This window comes from Scatophagus argus, chromosome 21 (genome assembly GCF_020382885.2).
Source record: "Scatophagus argus isolate fScaArg1 chromosome 21, fScaArg1.pri, whole genome shotgun sequence".
In the NCBI taxonomy this organism is placed as follows: Eukaryota; Metazoa; Chordata; class Actinopteri; family Scatophagidae; genus Scatophagus; species Scatophagus argus.
Genome location: NC_058513.1, coordinates 4,236,942 through 4,249,961, shown reverse-complemented (window position 1 = coordinate 4,249,961; position 13,020 = coordinate 4,236,942). Strand labels below are relative to the sequence as shown.

General features: G+C 39.6%; 1 protein-coding gene across 1 annotated transcript in view; it reads left to right on the top strand.

Annotated features, from left to right (window-relative positions):
• The first annotated feature begins 2,908 nt into the window (after window positions 1-2,908).
• LOC124052246 (urotensin-2 receptor) overlaps window positions 2,909-13,020 on the top strand; it is a 40,928-nt gene continuing 30,816 nt past the window's right edge. Inside the window, exons 1-3 of the mRNA XM_046376259.1 lie at window positions 2,909-3,484; window positions 4,779-5,494; window positions 6,443-6,821. Coding sequence (XP_046232215.1) covers window positions 4,781-5,494; window positions 6,443-6,820 — 1,092 coding nt within the window. The 5' untranslated portion in view covers window positions 2,909-3,484; window positions 4,779-4,780 and the 3' untranslated portion in view covers window position 6,821. The remainder of the gene's footprint in view (window positions 3,485-4,778; window positions 5,495-6,442; window positions 6,822-13,020) is intronic.

Sequence of the window (13,020 nt, the reverse complement as noted above, 5' to 3'; positions counted from 1 at the left end):
TAGGTGTTGAACTCACAAAATTTCCCACCACTCAACATAACAACAAACAGAACAATTTTAATAAAAAAAAAACAAAAACAAATACGTAGTAATTAAATAGCTTCTCAGTTATGGCCCTGCCCTGCATCTTTTAGATTAGTTGCCCTGCTTCAAATGGAGGGCTTGTTATCAGGCCCCTGTAGAACTGAATGACAAGCTGATCATTGGAATCAGGCGTGTTGGAGCAGGGAAACATGTAAACCATGCAGGGCAGGCTGATCTCAGCACAGTGACTGATCAGGCACAATTCTTTCTGCATAACCCAAGGCTCAAACACATAACCTTAGACACCAAGGACAAGTCACGAACATGTTGAACTACGTCTTAGATGACCTTGTGTTACACACAGGAGGGTTGCACATAAAGGCAGATTTCAACCCAGTGTCAAGAATTTTGTGTGCTCCTTAACTGATGTTTAAAGATGATCTATTTTCCATCGACTGCAGTATTTTACATGAGGATAGAATGAAAAATATCGTCAAAAATTCTGAAATTTACCGCACTACATCCAATATATCCTTGGTTCCCATGAAGACTGGAGATTTATTTGGAGAGAATTTGAGGTATCTGAATACTGTCAAATATTCTGATACAACGTGGGCTAGATTTTTGATAATCTAGCTGGATCGTTTGTGGAGGACAGCCTGGCAAGTCTGGTGTCAACTGAGCAAAATATGTGTGAGGAGAAAGGTTTAAGTTTTACTGTTTTTGAAAGACAGTCTTGAGTTCATGATTCCTGCCAGCTGTGCATCTGAAGAAGAAGAAGAAGAAGTAGCAGAAGCAGACTGTCTGTTTACCAGAGAAGTTATTTTACTCCAGAATAACAGCAGTAAATAGTCTTTGAAAACAGCCTGTGTTACAAAGGGAGCCCAGTTTAAAGCACTGGTTCTTTTTTCTGGCTTCTTAAGGGAGCTTCAGAAACCAAGTTCACATTTTCATCATTTTTTATCTATCCTTTACAATAATAGTTGCTTCACCTACCAATTATAACAACACATTATAAAATATCTCTGTTAAAATGCCCTTCAGTTGCATATAACCCTCTCTCCGTCTTCAGTTCAGTAGCGAGTATGCAGTCTGTTCAAGTCCTTTTGTTCAGAACCAGGCCTATGCAAGAGTTGATTATGAGGTTAATAGCTCAGTAGCCACCTGTTTGCAAATGTGCAAGTCATTACAGGAGGGCTGGCTTTGGGTCTTTTAATAAGCTTTTAACCAGGCAGCAACTACACTGTGTATAATTGCTGAGCTGATAAGGTTTTCATTCACCAGTGAGGGGAGCTAAAAGCCGCTGATGGTCTGTGACAGTGATTATTTATGTATGTTCAATTTAAAGACTCCGTGTTAAAGATACATATAATGAACACCTCAGCCGTGGTGACATGAGTGGGCTGAAATCAACAAATAGACTACATCATTTTAAAATGACTGTCTCACTTTTCTCATGGTGCATTCGGGCTTAATGTGAAGCAAGTTTTCACCTTATATGATCTACTCCTCCACCCCAAACAGCTAAGAACCCCAAATAAAGGAAGTAGCTGTTCCCACCCAGCAACATATGCATCAACCATGTGCTGTGTCTCTGTGCTGTGTCTGAGTATAGCTTTGCCACTGAGTTCAATTTGAATACTAATTCTATCTATTATCCTTTTCCAGACAATTTTGTGTGTTGAAAACTATAAAATTGAGTCATTTAGCCTTGAAGTATGTCCTAATTTTTATCTTAAAGTCAGAATCCTTATTATAATCCAAACATCCAGCATGTTGATTTGGCAACAGCTTACAAGAGATCAGTTCAAAATGGCAGGTAGGAAATCCAGCAGCAGAAGATGAGCAAGTTGAGCATGATGCATGATGAAATGTTGATGTGCACATATGCCTGTTTTGATTTTTGTATGTGCAAGCATCATTTCATGTGAATTATGCATATGTACGATGGATGTAAATAAAAATACTGGATACTGCATTCAGAGATGGTTCGCCATTCCTTCCACCCATTCCAGCGCCCCCAGCTCCATTCCAGGGGGCTTGATGTGGCAGACTCCACCACTGACTGTGCATATTACCACATGAAAAAAATAACTAATGAATGTAAATACATTTAATGACTATGGCAGAAGCTGAAACATTTTCAGGTTTGTCTTATTGATATGATATAGTCTTATTGTTAACTTGATATATAACAATTTTGCCTTGAAAATGGGCTCCATACACAGTCAGAATTCATTTTAAAAACAAAAACAAATGCCATCGGAATTTTCAGAACACTGATGCATTCATTTTTCACATTTTTCATTTAAAATGGCAGCATCAGTGAGGAAGAGCACATGTCAGAAAGGTTAATATTTACCATCCATTTATAAATGCATAAATTTAAAAAGAACAAAAGCTTTGTCCCTCTGTAGAGGTCAAAGACATTGTTTAGCTTGGCTTGCCATCTCCGCCCCTGCAGCAGACGATGTTTGATGACTCTGCTTAGGTAAATTGCTGCAGCAGTAAGTGACATTGAACCTAACGCTATCCTTTTAAAATAATACATAGTGGATATTCCACATTGGGACAAATGGGCAGTGCTGGCTGTCTTTTTTTTGCTATTGATTTATAGTGCATGTGTGTTCTTGTCAGCAGGGTTGTTCTGTCAGCGTGTAACGTTTCTCAAGTGTGGCACACGCCCCCACTGCATGGAAATAAATGGCACAGGGGTTAGAGTAGAGAGAGAGAGAACAGAACACATTTCCTGCATACCTCTCTCTCTCCGTCTTCTCCCTCCCACTTTGGACGAGAGTGCCTCACCAGCAGCTCGATCCTGTCTCTCTCTCTCTCTCTCCCCCTCTATTGCTCTCTCTCTCTCTCTACCTCAGAGCTCTCTCTCTCTTACTCTCCCTCAGTCAAAGGGGGGGACTCTTCGTAACCAGCTGTAGCTTAATGTGATCCTCATTTCTCCTCATCATTTCATTGATGTTCTCTTGGTTTTTTTTTTTCTTTCTTTTCTGAGTTAAATGTCTGACTGACATCCCGTGTTTGGATGCTACCAAGGTGTACAGGCGAGAGAGAGAGAGAGAGAGAGAGAGAGAGAGAGAGAGAGAGAGAGATTGGAAGAGAACTTTTAAGGCTGCTCTCAGTGCACCTTTCGTCTGAATCTAGACACACTGGGTTGGGTAATTTACTGTTGAGATCAACAATGGAGGGAGTTTTGTTGTAGTGGATGACTCATTTAGGTTATTTTCTCCCTTGAGAGTGCTGAGAGATTTCCTTTTTTCTTTTTCTTCTTTTTTTGTTCCACCTGCGTGTTTCTCCTCTCAGACACTCTGTAGAATCTGTTGTGACTTTTATGGAGTGCGAAATTTTTGCAGTCAGTGCGAAGTTTGGAGGAACAAAACTGATACCAAGCATGGCTGATGAAACAGCAGCTGAGTGCTGAACCCCTCTGTCCAGGGAGGCAGTCCAGGTAAGACTGTGTATATTCACTTGCATGCTATACTGTGCATTTATACGCATGGACAAATGGCTGTGCTGCTTATTGGAGCAAACAGGTGTATTAGCAAGGACTGAAATGTAATATTAATCCTGCCAGGCATGTCTGCCCTGGTGCTTTTGGAACAGTATGTCGCAAGGGAAGAATACTTTCTCAAATATGATCTGAATCTCACAGCTTAGCAATAAAGTGGAAAAAGGGAAAGCTATGAGACTGAGTTAAAAGTTCTCAGTGTTCCCTCAACAGTTGCATCAAGGCTGATACATTTGGCTTTTTTTTTTTTTTTAATATACGCCTTGGGTGCATGCTTTCATGCATTTCGTCAGCCCTGATATAAATAATAAAATATCTCCCAATAACGATAGCTGTCTTTTCAAATAGAAATTCTTTCACTGTAAGAATTGTATCAGCATTGAGCAATCAAAATGCATCATCCAAAATAGTTTGCTGTCATTTTGTTTGATAAATGCTTTGGTAAATCTTTGAATCAGACTGTGACACTTCTGTTCACGCTCAGCCCAGGTAGTTGCAGTGGTGGAATGAAATGAAGTACATTTAGTTAAGTATTGTATTCAAGTACAGTTCTGAGGAACCTTCATTTGAGTATTTCCATTTTATGTTATCTAAACTTTGGTTCATATGGGAGGCAAATATTGTACTTTTTCTCCACTGCATTTATTTGGTAGTTTTGCCACTTTGCAGATTATATTATATGTTTTTCTCATGCTTTAGTATCTTAACTTTTAGTAGAAAGTATTGCTACTTTCACTTGATTAAAAGATGTAAGCAATTCTTCCACAAATGGACAGTTTTGCCATCTAAAAACCCGAGGTCAGAAGCAAAGACACTTCCAAAACTGTTCCAACTTCTCATTTCATCACCAATTAAGGTAAACTTGGGAACGAACAGATTCATGGTATTTGCATAAACATTCAATTGAATTGAAAGGAGCTTGAAGGCCTTTTAAGAGCTGCTTTTTAAGCCATGACTAATATGACTGATTGGAAGCAGTCAGAGGTACTTCAACTGAGAGATACAGATTTTGCAAATGAGAGATCGAGCTTGAAATGAAGCTTTGCAATGACAGTAAGCTCATTAAGTCCTTTCCTGATTTCTTCTTATTATCACAAATGGAGATTATAAATGAAATCAAGCAGGCCTGCATAGTCTCTCTCAGGGACCACTTCAAGTTAGTAGACCTTGACCAAAAGTCTTTTCTGTATGACTACCACCCTCACCCTTTACGTTTCTGTTCTCACATGTCTAGATATGACAACAGTATCCATGGAGCCTGTAGGAGTCCTTGTGGAAAGGGGCACCAATGCCACTGACCCCCCTCTGAATGCACATGAGGACATAGCTGCCACCTTTGCCATTGGCACCATCCTCTCGATCATGTGCCTCGTTGGAGTCTCAATGAACATCTACACCCTGGTGGTCATGTGCCACTCCATGAGGAATGCAGCCTCTATGTACATCTACATCGTAAACCTTGCTTTGGCAGATCTGCTGTATCTTCTTACTATACCCTTTGTAGTTTGCACCCATTACCTTAAGGGATGGTACTATGGGGATGCAGGATGTCGGATTCTGATCAGCATGGACTTCCTGACAATGCACGCCAGTATCTTCACCCTGACAATCATGAGCACGGAGCGCTACTTTGCTGTGCTCAAACCACTCGACACAGTCAAGCGATCCAAAAGTTACCGGAAGGCCATCGCTCTGCTGGTATGGGTTGCATCTCTCATCCTCACAATACCAATGATTGTGGGCATTCAACTAATGACAGTGGGGAACAAGGTTATGTGCCAGTCCACCTTGTCACAACTCTCCTACAAAATTTACATCACCTTCCTGTTCTGCACCAGCATTGTCGCCCCAGGACTGATCATTGGTTATCTCTATATCCAGCTTGCACGCACCTATTGGGTTTCACAGACCGAGACCTTCAAACAGACCAAGAAACCTCCCAATCAAAAGGTCAGTGCATCCACAAGAGAAAATATAAGTTTAAGTCATGTCAAGTCAACATCATGTGTCAGTAACTGCTGCCACAGATTTGATTAGGTTATGGTACTGGAATGATTTGTTTAGGGAGAAGTAAACAAAAATAACTTCTTGGTTACAGCTTGGGAATGATCATGCTCCTCTCTGCTTTTTCAAAAATGCTGGCTGTGAAACCAGAAACCAAACTCAGGTCCAGTTTCTTTGTCCCATTTTTTGGTGCCAAGCATTACTCTAGACTGGGAAATTGATCCAGATACATCCATCAGGCAGAACCTGATGAATAGGAAGGGCGCTAGGCAAGACTTTGTGGATGTTTATACTTCTCATGGAGAGGTGGTATCAACTCCTGCAGGAGGGGTCTTATAGAGTTTTCACCTTCTGTCTGAAAGCTATTATGAGATGTTATTATGACCTCCTGTTTGGGCAAGAGTTTTCCAAAAATAATGTCATCGTAAAAGACAAACAGTTGTATATTACTTTAGCAGCATCAGTGGTGCTCTCTGTTTTAACAACCCTGTTATCAATCCTCTTCCTGCTCCTGTAGCTTCTTTATTTCACATTCCCTTCTTGATCCCTGTTCACACTGAGAAAAAACCTGTTAAAATTTGCTTCATAGCAGGCCTTAAGATGACTTCATTTTGTCTTATCTGTGTGATTAACAATAAGGCTCTTCAGTTGCATTAAAGGCAGCTCAAAGGATTTACGTGAACCTTGAAGCAAGGGAAAATGCCCTGTTAAACTTTTTTGTACAGGAATAATTACTCTCTAAATTGCTACCTAGACAGTGGATTCCTTGCTGTGGTAATGTTGGAGCAGGGAGTCAGAGTTTTTTAGGATGGATGGACATCATTAATGGATCACTATCAGGTGCACCCATGATTTTTCTTAATGGTTCATCTCTGTGGTCTCATGTCTCAAAAGGTGTTGTACCTTATCTTCACCATCGTGCTCCTCTTCTGGGCATGCTTCTTGCCCTTCTGGATCTGGCAGCTGCTCGATCAGTTTGAACTCTCACAGTCCCTGTCCGCCAAAGCCAAACGCAACATAAACTACCTGACCACGTGCCTGACATATTCCAACAGCTGCATCAACCCATTTCTGTACACACTGCTCACCAAGAACTACAAGGAGTACATGAGGAAGCACAAGCGGTCCTGGACAGCTGGCAGCTACTTCAGCAGGAGTCGTCGCTTTCAGCGCTCGCCACGTAGGTCACCATCTTCCAGCAGTCAGCAGTGTACTGAGAGCTTCATGCTCTCACATACAGCCTCCCTGCCAGCCCATAACAGCTGTTTGTAAGGTAGGAGCAGATTTTTCTGAGTAAAATTTGTGATTTTGTTAACTGGTGAGAAAAACAAAAGACGGTTTCTAAACTACACCCTTTCCCTATACACAGTTTAGTTCTGCCGTAATTTTCTTATTTGTTCAAGTTTTCTGTCAGATGAAAGCCTTTTTCTGATGGGTTGTGTGATTTCAGATGGTATCAATTTATGGTCCTCCTCAAACATGTCTGTTTAGAACTCCAACTTCCTGGTATTCAGTGTAAACATGTTCATGTGGGACAAACAGTCTCACTCTTGATGTTTATGTATGGAACTGGGTGAGCTGGTGAAACATGTTCATTAACAATAATTGCAATTGAAATTCAGAAAGTTCAGAACAACTTCTTAAAAAGGTTTTGGAGAACTCAAAGGCACAAAGTATGAACAAATCAAACTTATACTCAGTGGATAGTAGTTACAGAGAAATTTGCAATGTGTTCACTGCCCCCAGAAGTCACTGTTGGTGCAGTGTTACTATGTCACCTTTAACATCCTTACGACAGGATTGGTCGAGTCTATGAAAAGGTGGTTAGCAGCTATAAGCTAGGCGAAAATAAATTCAGCTAGCCTAAAACCAGAGGTCTTGTCACCACAGTTTACAGCTGTGGATCTGAAAAGGTAGGCAATGCAAACAATACTCACCGAATCGAGGTTTCGTTTTGTTAGCAGTGATATAATTAGTCAACATTTCTGAATATCTCTTAGTGTATAAAAATAATTAGAGTGTACATACATTATTTATAGATATATGAATATTTATTAATGGGGATCTTCCAGCTAAACTTTACCTAGCAGGTTGTGTTTTTAAGTTTTACTCTTGGGATTTCTGTTGCAAGAAAACCATCAAGAAACATTATGTATTGTAGATTTTATTTTATATTGCCATAAGGCCCTCATGTTTTTCTTTCCTGTTCATTTTATAACATAATTTGGGTCAGATTCTGACAAAAGAGATATTAGTGTTAAGATGGCTGTTGTTTGGAATCTGAGGTTTAATTATTTCACCAGTTGCCCCAATTCTTGCAAAGCATAAATACTCTTGGGTGGTGTATTTATTTATGTGCCTATCAGTCTGCATGACTGTCTAATGCATTAAATGGGTTTTAGATGTTGGTTGCAAATGTTCTCTGCAGTGGAAGCTGGAGGACTGAATCATAGTGCAGCGAAGAGAAATGAAGGTTAAAGAGCAGGGGAGTAATGGGTGGGTTGGAATGGGCTGGACTGGCATTTTGCCGAGCCACACACATAGCATTAACTTGTCACTTTGAAAGTTTTGTAGCGCACACATTTTTTTGTTCTTTTACAACTGATAACATCTGCCAAAACATTAACTAAAATGAATGTGGATGTAAAGTACTTCCATATTAACACAGCGAGATATTATGGCTGAGTGTCTACCATGTTCCCCATAACCTTTCCAATGAAAATAGACTATATATTCCATAATAATTTCACTATTTATTCTAATTCATCCCACAAGATGGTACAAGGAAAAATTCAGTATTTACAGTCCTGTTCCTAACTTTGCACTCAGCTAATACAGGATATTGGAGCAGCTTTACTTTTGATTACCAGTGGTGTACGGCCACCTGCAGAGAGAAAGGATCAGTGAGTCATATATTACTACTCTCTTGGAATAGCTCCAATGTGCTGAGTTGCATCTACCATAATTCACAAGGGCAGAGAATATGGCTCCATATTTGTGCCTGCACACACAGACACATGCACACCGCACACACATTATTTGGAGTCAGAGGCTGCACAGTAGTGATTGGGCGATGGAGCAGCGGAATCACGTTCCCATATAAACCCATCTGATGCAATTGCGAGCAGCACCCAGCTGTCACTGATGACATTCACCCCCTTTTTATAACATCAAATAACTAATTTCAACCAAACTTATCAGTTAAATGAACACTTGAACATATATCAGCATGAAATTTCAATAACTGCTGACTGTACGTTGAGTTTTTAGTTTGGCCCACGTTGTCTCTGCTAACATGGAGGGGGAGGAGTTTATGCTTGCTTGCTACCTACACCTCCTAAACCACTGAAAGTTGTTGCTCAACCATTCTTGTCAATGCAGCAATGTAAGCTGATTAAAATGAGCCAATGGGAAAACATGAAATTTGTCTTTAAATTTACCGGCCAGGACATACTTTGCAAGCATTCAATTATAAAGATACACACAGTTTATGGGCCCTGGAGAAACACAGTGTGATTTTACAACCATCAAAAACATGGAAACCCACCAGCTGGAAGGAAAACAAGGCAGCAAATATCAAATAATATAAAATATCAAACTGGGAGCGTGGATTGATTTGATATTGTCCTACTGTGTAACCACTAAGGGATGCAAAACAGTAGCAAATGTAAGATGTATTCCGTGAGCTTGAAACTATAGTATAATTTGCTTTTTCTGTGCAAAGAAATCTCTGTATGATAGATTAATGTTTAATTAAAATTTAATTACTGGATAGCAGCTGCTTCTCCGCCCTTCCTCAAAGGTTATTTCACACTTGGCTCTGCTGACTACTGGTGAGTATTGGTGCCTACAGCCTGTTCAGAGAGATTCTGAAAATCAGGAGTAAATGAGCTTTTGGAAAATTCAGTGGCTCATGAAAATGGAATTATATACTGTACTTTAGTCTAAACTGTTACAATTATTTAAAAGCTACACCTTTTTTTCTTTTTATTGGTTTCCACACACGTCTTTCAGTGCCCAAAGTGGATTTTTGTGAAAGGGTCCCTTGACAATCTGTCAGTGTTAGTTAATATGTTTTTGTGCTAAATGCTAAAGTGACCCATAAATGTTTCCTCAATAAAAAAAAAGTTTCAGGCAAAACTCATGAATCCACATGGTGACAGCTGCTTGGCAGGCTATGTGGAAGTCCTAACGGTCTCTGATAGAATCATATTTTTAATGTAGTGCAGGCCACAACAGGAAGCAGCCAGTAGACGAAGGAAATGGTAGCAATTTTTAGCAATCACCGTGGAAAACATGGACTATAACCCAGCTTTGTAGGGTTGTGGTTTAATATTCACAGCAGCAGCAAGCACATATGGAATCTCCCCTTTGACATGCTTAGTTATTCTGTACATATAAAGGATAAATATTCCCTACACACAGGTATAAAATTGCCATCTAAAGGAATGTAAATGAAATAAAAGGGAATGAGAACATTTGTTTAGTTGCTTTGATATTGCTTATCTTCATCTATGGCAACTTTGCTCATTGGTATTAACTATCTACAAAATGGCAGTGTCTGGATAAAAACCATAGCCTGGGCTGTGATACATGGTAACACAGAGAGAGAGATTACATTCATATAATCTGTACACATATCATTATGAATAACTTCTTACATATGTAGCACATTCACAATAATACATCTGATATTTTCATTGTTGTGGTGACAGGTCTAAACACTTGCCCTTTTCCTCCCAGAAAAGGAGAGGAAATATATGCACAGAAAGAGCGGATATAGAAATAAATGAAAGGAAAACAAAAAAAAAGAGTGCCTAAAAGTGCCCAACTTTGAGATTTGCTTGCCCAACCAAAGTCAGTCCTAACTGTTCTTTGTGTGTAGCACTAATTAGCAAACGTTAGCAGGCTAACACGTTAAACATAGATGGTGAACCTAGATAGTTCATATTATACCCACCAAACAGAATTGTCACTATCATCTTGTTAAGCATGTTGACCTAAGCATTGAGCTCAAAACAACACAGTGACTAATTATGGTCCTATAGAGGCGCTAATTGGAAGCAATGTGATGTCCTAACTTCCTCTGTGTGTCAGGCTCAGCAGCATGTCGCTTATTTGAAAAAATATTTGTGCTGGTTCTGTTTTTGCTAAGGTTTGCACACTTACTCTTTCTCCAGTCTATTTTCATTGATGAAAACCAACGCTGACATTTCTGTTAACATGGATGTTGAAAGACTAATTTCTGGAGTTGAGAAGCAGCACATCTTGTATGATCCACGGTGTCCTTTTTATAAGGAGCAAAATGATTAAAACTTAAGAGAATTATGTCAGATAGGAAGTAATAGTTTTGACACTCATTTGCAGAGGGAGAAGTCACAGATGGCACCAAAAATGTACACCATGGCTTATAGCATATATAGACAGCTTTTCAGTCTTGTTGAAATCATAGTAAAGTCTAAGTCAAATAAGCGTCAAAGGGTGCATGTTTTGCTGTTAGCATAAATCATCAAGGTTGTCAAATCTCCCTGCTCTCACAGTTCATGGTGCAGCCGTGTCCAATTCTTACCCCATAAACTCCATAAAGATCAAACGAGCAAAGCCTTGACCACTATTAGAGCTAGATATGAAATGCTCATTCCCTCATAGACCAGACATGTTCCATCTTTAATCATAATTGCTTTAATCCCATGTCTACAGCTGCACGTTAGCCCCACTTTAAAGCAATTCTAATCTGTCACAGGCTGTACCATGGCGTGTTACAGAAATATTGATAAAGGACTCATTAACTTGGCTTTTTTCTCATACAGTTTCCATCTGAGCTGCCAAATGAAATAGCATTTGGACGAAGGGTCTCTTGGCAGAATGAAGAAGAGGTCACCTCTGCAAAGGTCACCCATAGTAACTCATTCTCTTTCAGTCATGATGGTGGAAGGACTATTGATCTCCCAGCTAAATATCTGAAAGCTGATTACATCGACTGGGCTCATTTTGGGAATTGGAAAGGGAAACTGCTGTTCTTTTCTCATCATTGGTAGCAGGAAGCTTTGCCTGTAATAACTATAAGCTATGTTGTCTGGGAAAGTCCCCAGTGTGATCAGTAAGCACCTTCAGTCACCCACTACTGCTGGTGTACAAGATTACATAGAGACTGCGATTGATCGGGTGCCCTCTTATCTTAGTAGGGTTCATGTTATGTTCCAACCTTCATTTAGAAAAGTCTTAAACATCTGAAACATGGGTTTCACTGATGATTTAATGCACATAAATATATTGCACATAGCCTACCCTTTATCCTGGGCATCACTCCATCCTTATTAGTTAAGAGCACATAGATTTTTAAGTAGCTTGTGCGTCATGTTCTTGTTCTTTCACTGTTTCCAGTCAAATAATGTGAACTGGTAATGGAATGACTGTTTGTGCAGAGTTCAGCAAAGTAAGCAGGCAGGGAATGATGATAAGAAATTCTTTTGGGTGACAGCAGGTGACAGCTTCTAGTTCCCTTTCTGTGCTCTAAGCCCTTCAACTTGCAAATATTACGGTATTTTTGAAAAGAGCTGCACTTTTCACATTTAAATGATTGGCAACATGTCAGAGTTATGAAACTCATAGACGGCAATTTCCTGCATCTCTGCAGTTCTCATATGATTTATGCAGAGTATAAGTCTACCTGAGCACAGCACAAATTATTTACATTCAGTTTCAAATTCTAATCTGTGTGTCAGTTCAGACCCACAGAACCAATTTACATTACGTTACATTACACTACATTTAATTAATTTAACTTAACTGTAACGCTCAATGGGCTTATATACATTGCTTTAACAGGGGTCTAGTGGTTAAATCTGTTGTTGGGCCTCCACTGATATCCCTGTCTCTAGTGGTACCCATTCAGCTTGAAGGAGCTGGACTAGTTTTGCATTGAGGAATGGGCAAAAATCCCAGCGCATCCCAGAGATGTGGCAAGCTCATAGAAATTTACCCAAAGTGACTTGCAGCTGTAATTGCTGCAAAAGGTGGCTCTACAAAGTACTGACTTTAGGTGAATAGTTATGCCTGATGAAGTTTTCTGTTTTGTTGTCCTATTTGTTGTTTGCTTCATAATAATAAAAAAAAAAATTACATCTTCAAAGTTGCAGGCATATTCTGTAAATGAAATGATGCAAACCCTCAAACAATCCATTTTAATTCCAGAGTGAAGGCAACAAAACGTGAAAAATGCCAAAGGGGGTGAATACTTTTGCAAGGCGCTGTATATGTAGTATATACGGTATTAGTGAAAAATGGGTCCTTTTCTTACGATGACATTGCAACACAATCTGTGCTGACGCTCACTTCTCCCATTGGAATGAAAACCATCATGGTCTACCACTGGTCTTTTACAAGAGCATTGCACTGGTGAAACCCACATGACACAGAAGCAAGAAATGACTCTTATGAGTCTTATTATCTACTCTTATAAATGAGTAGAC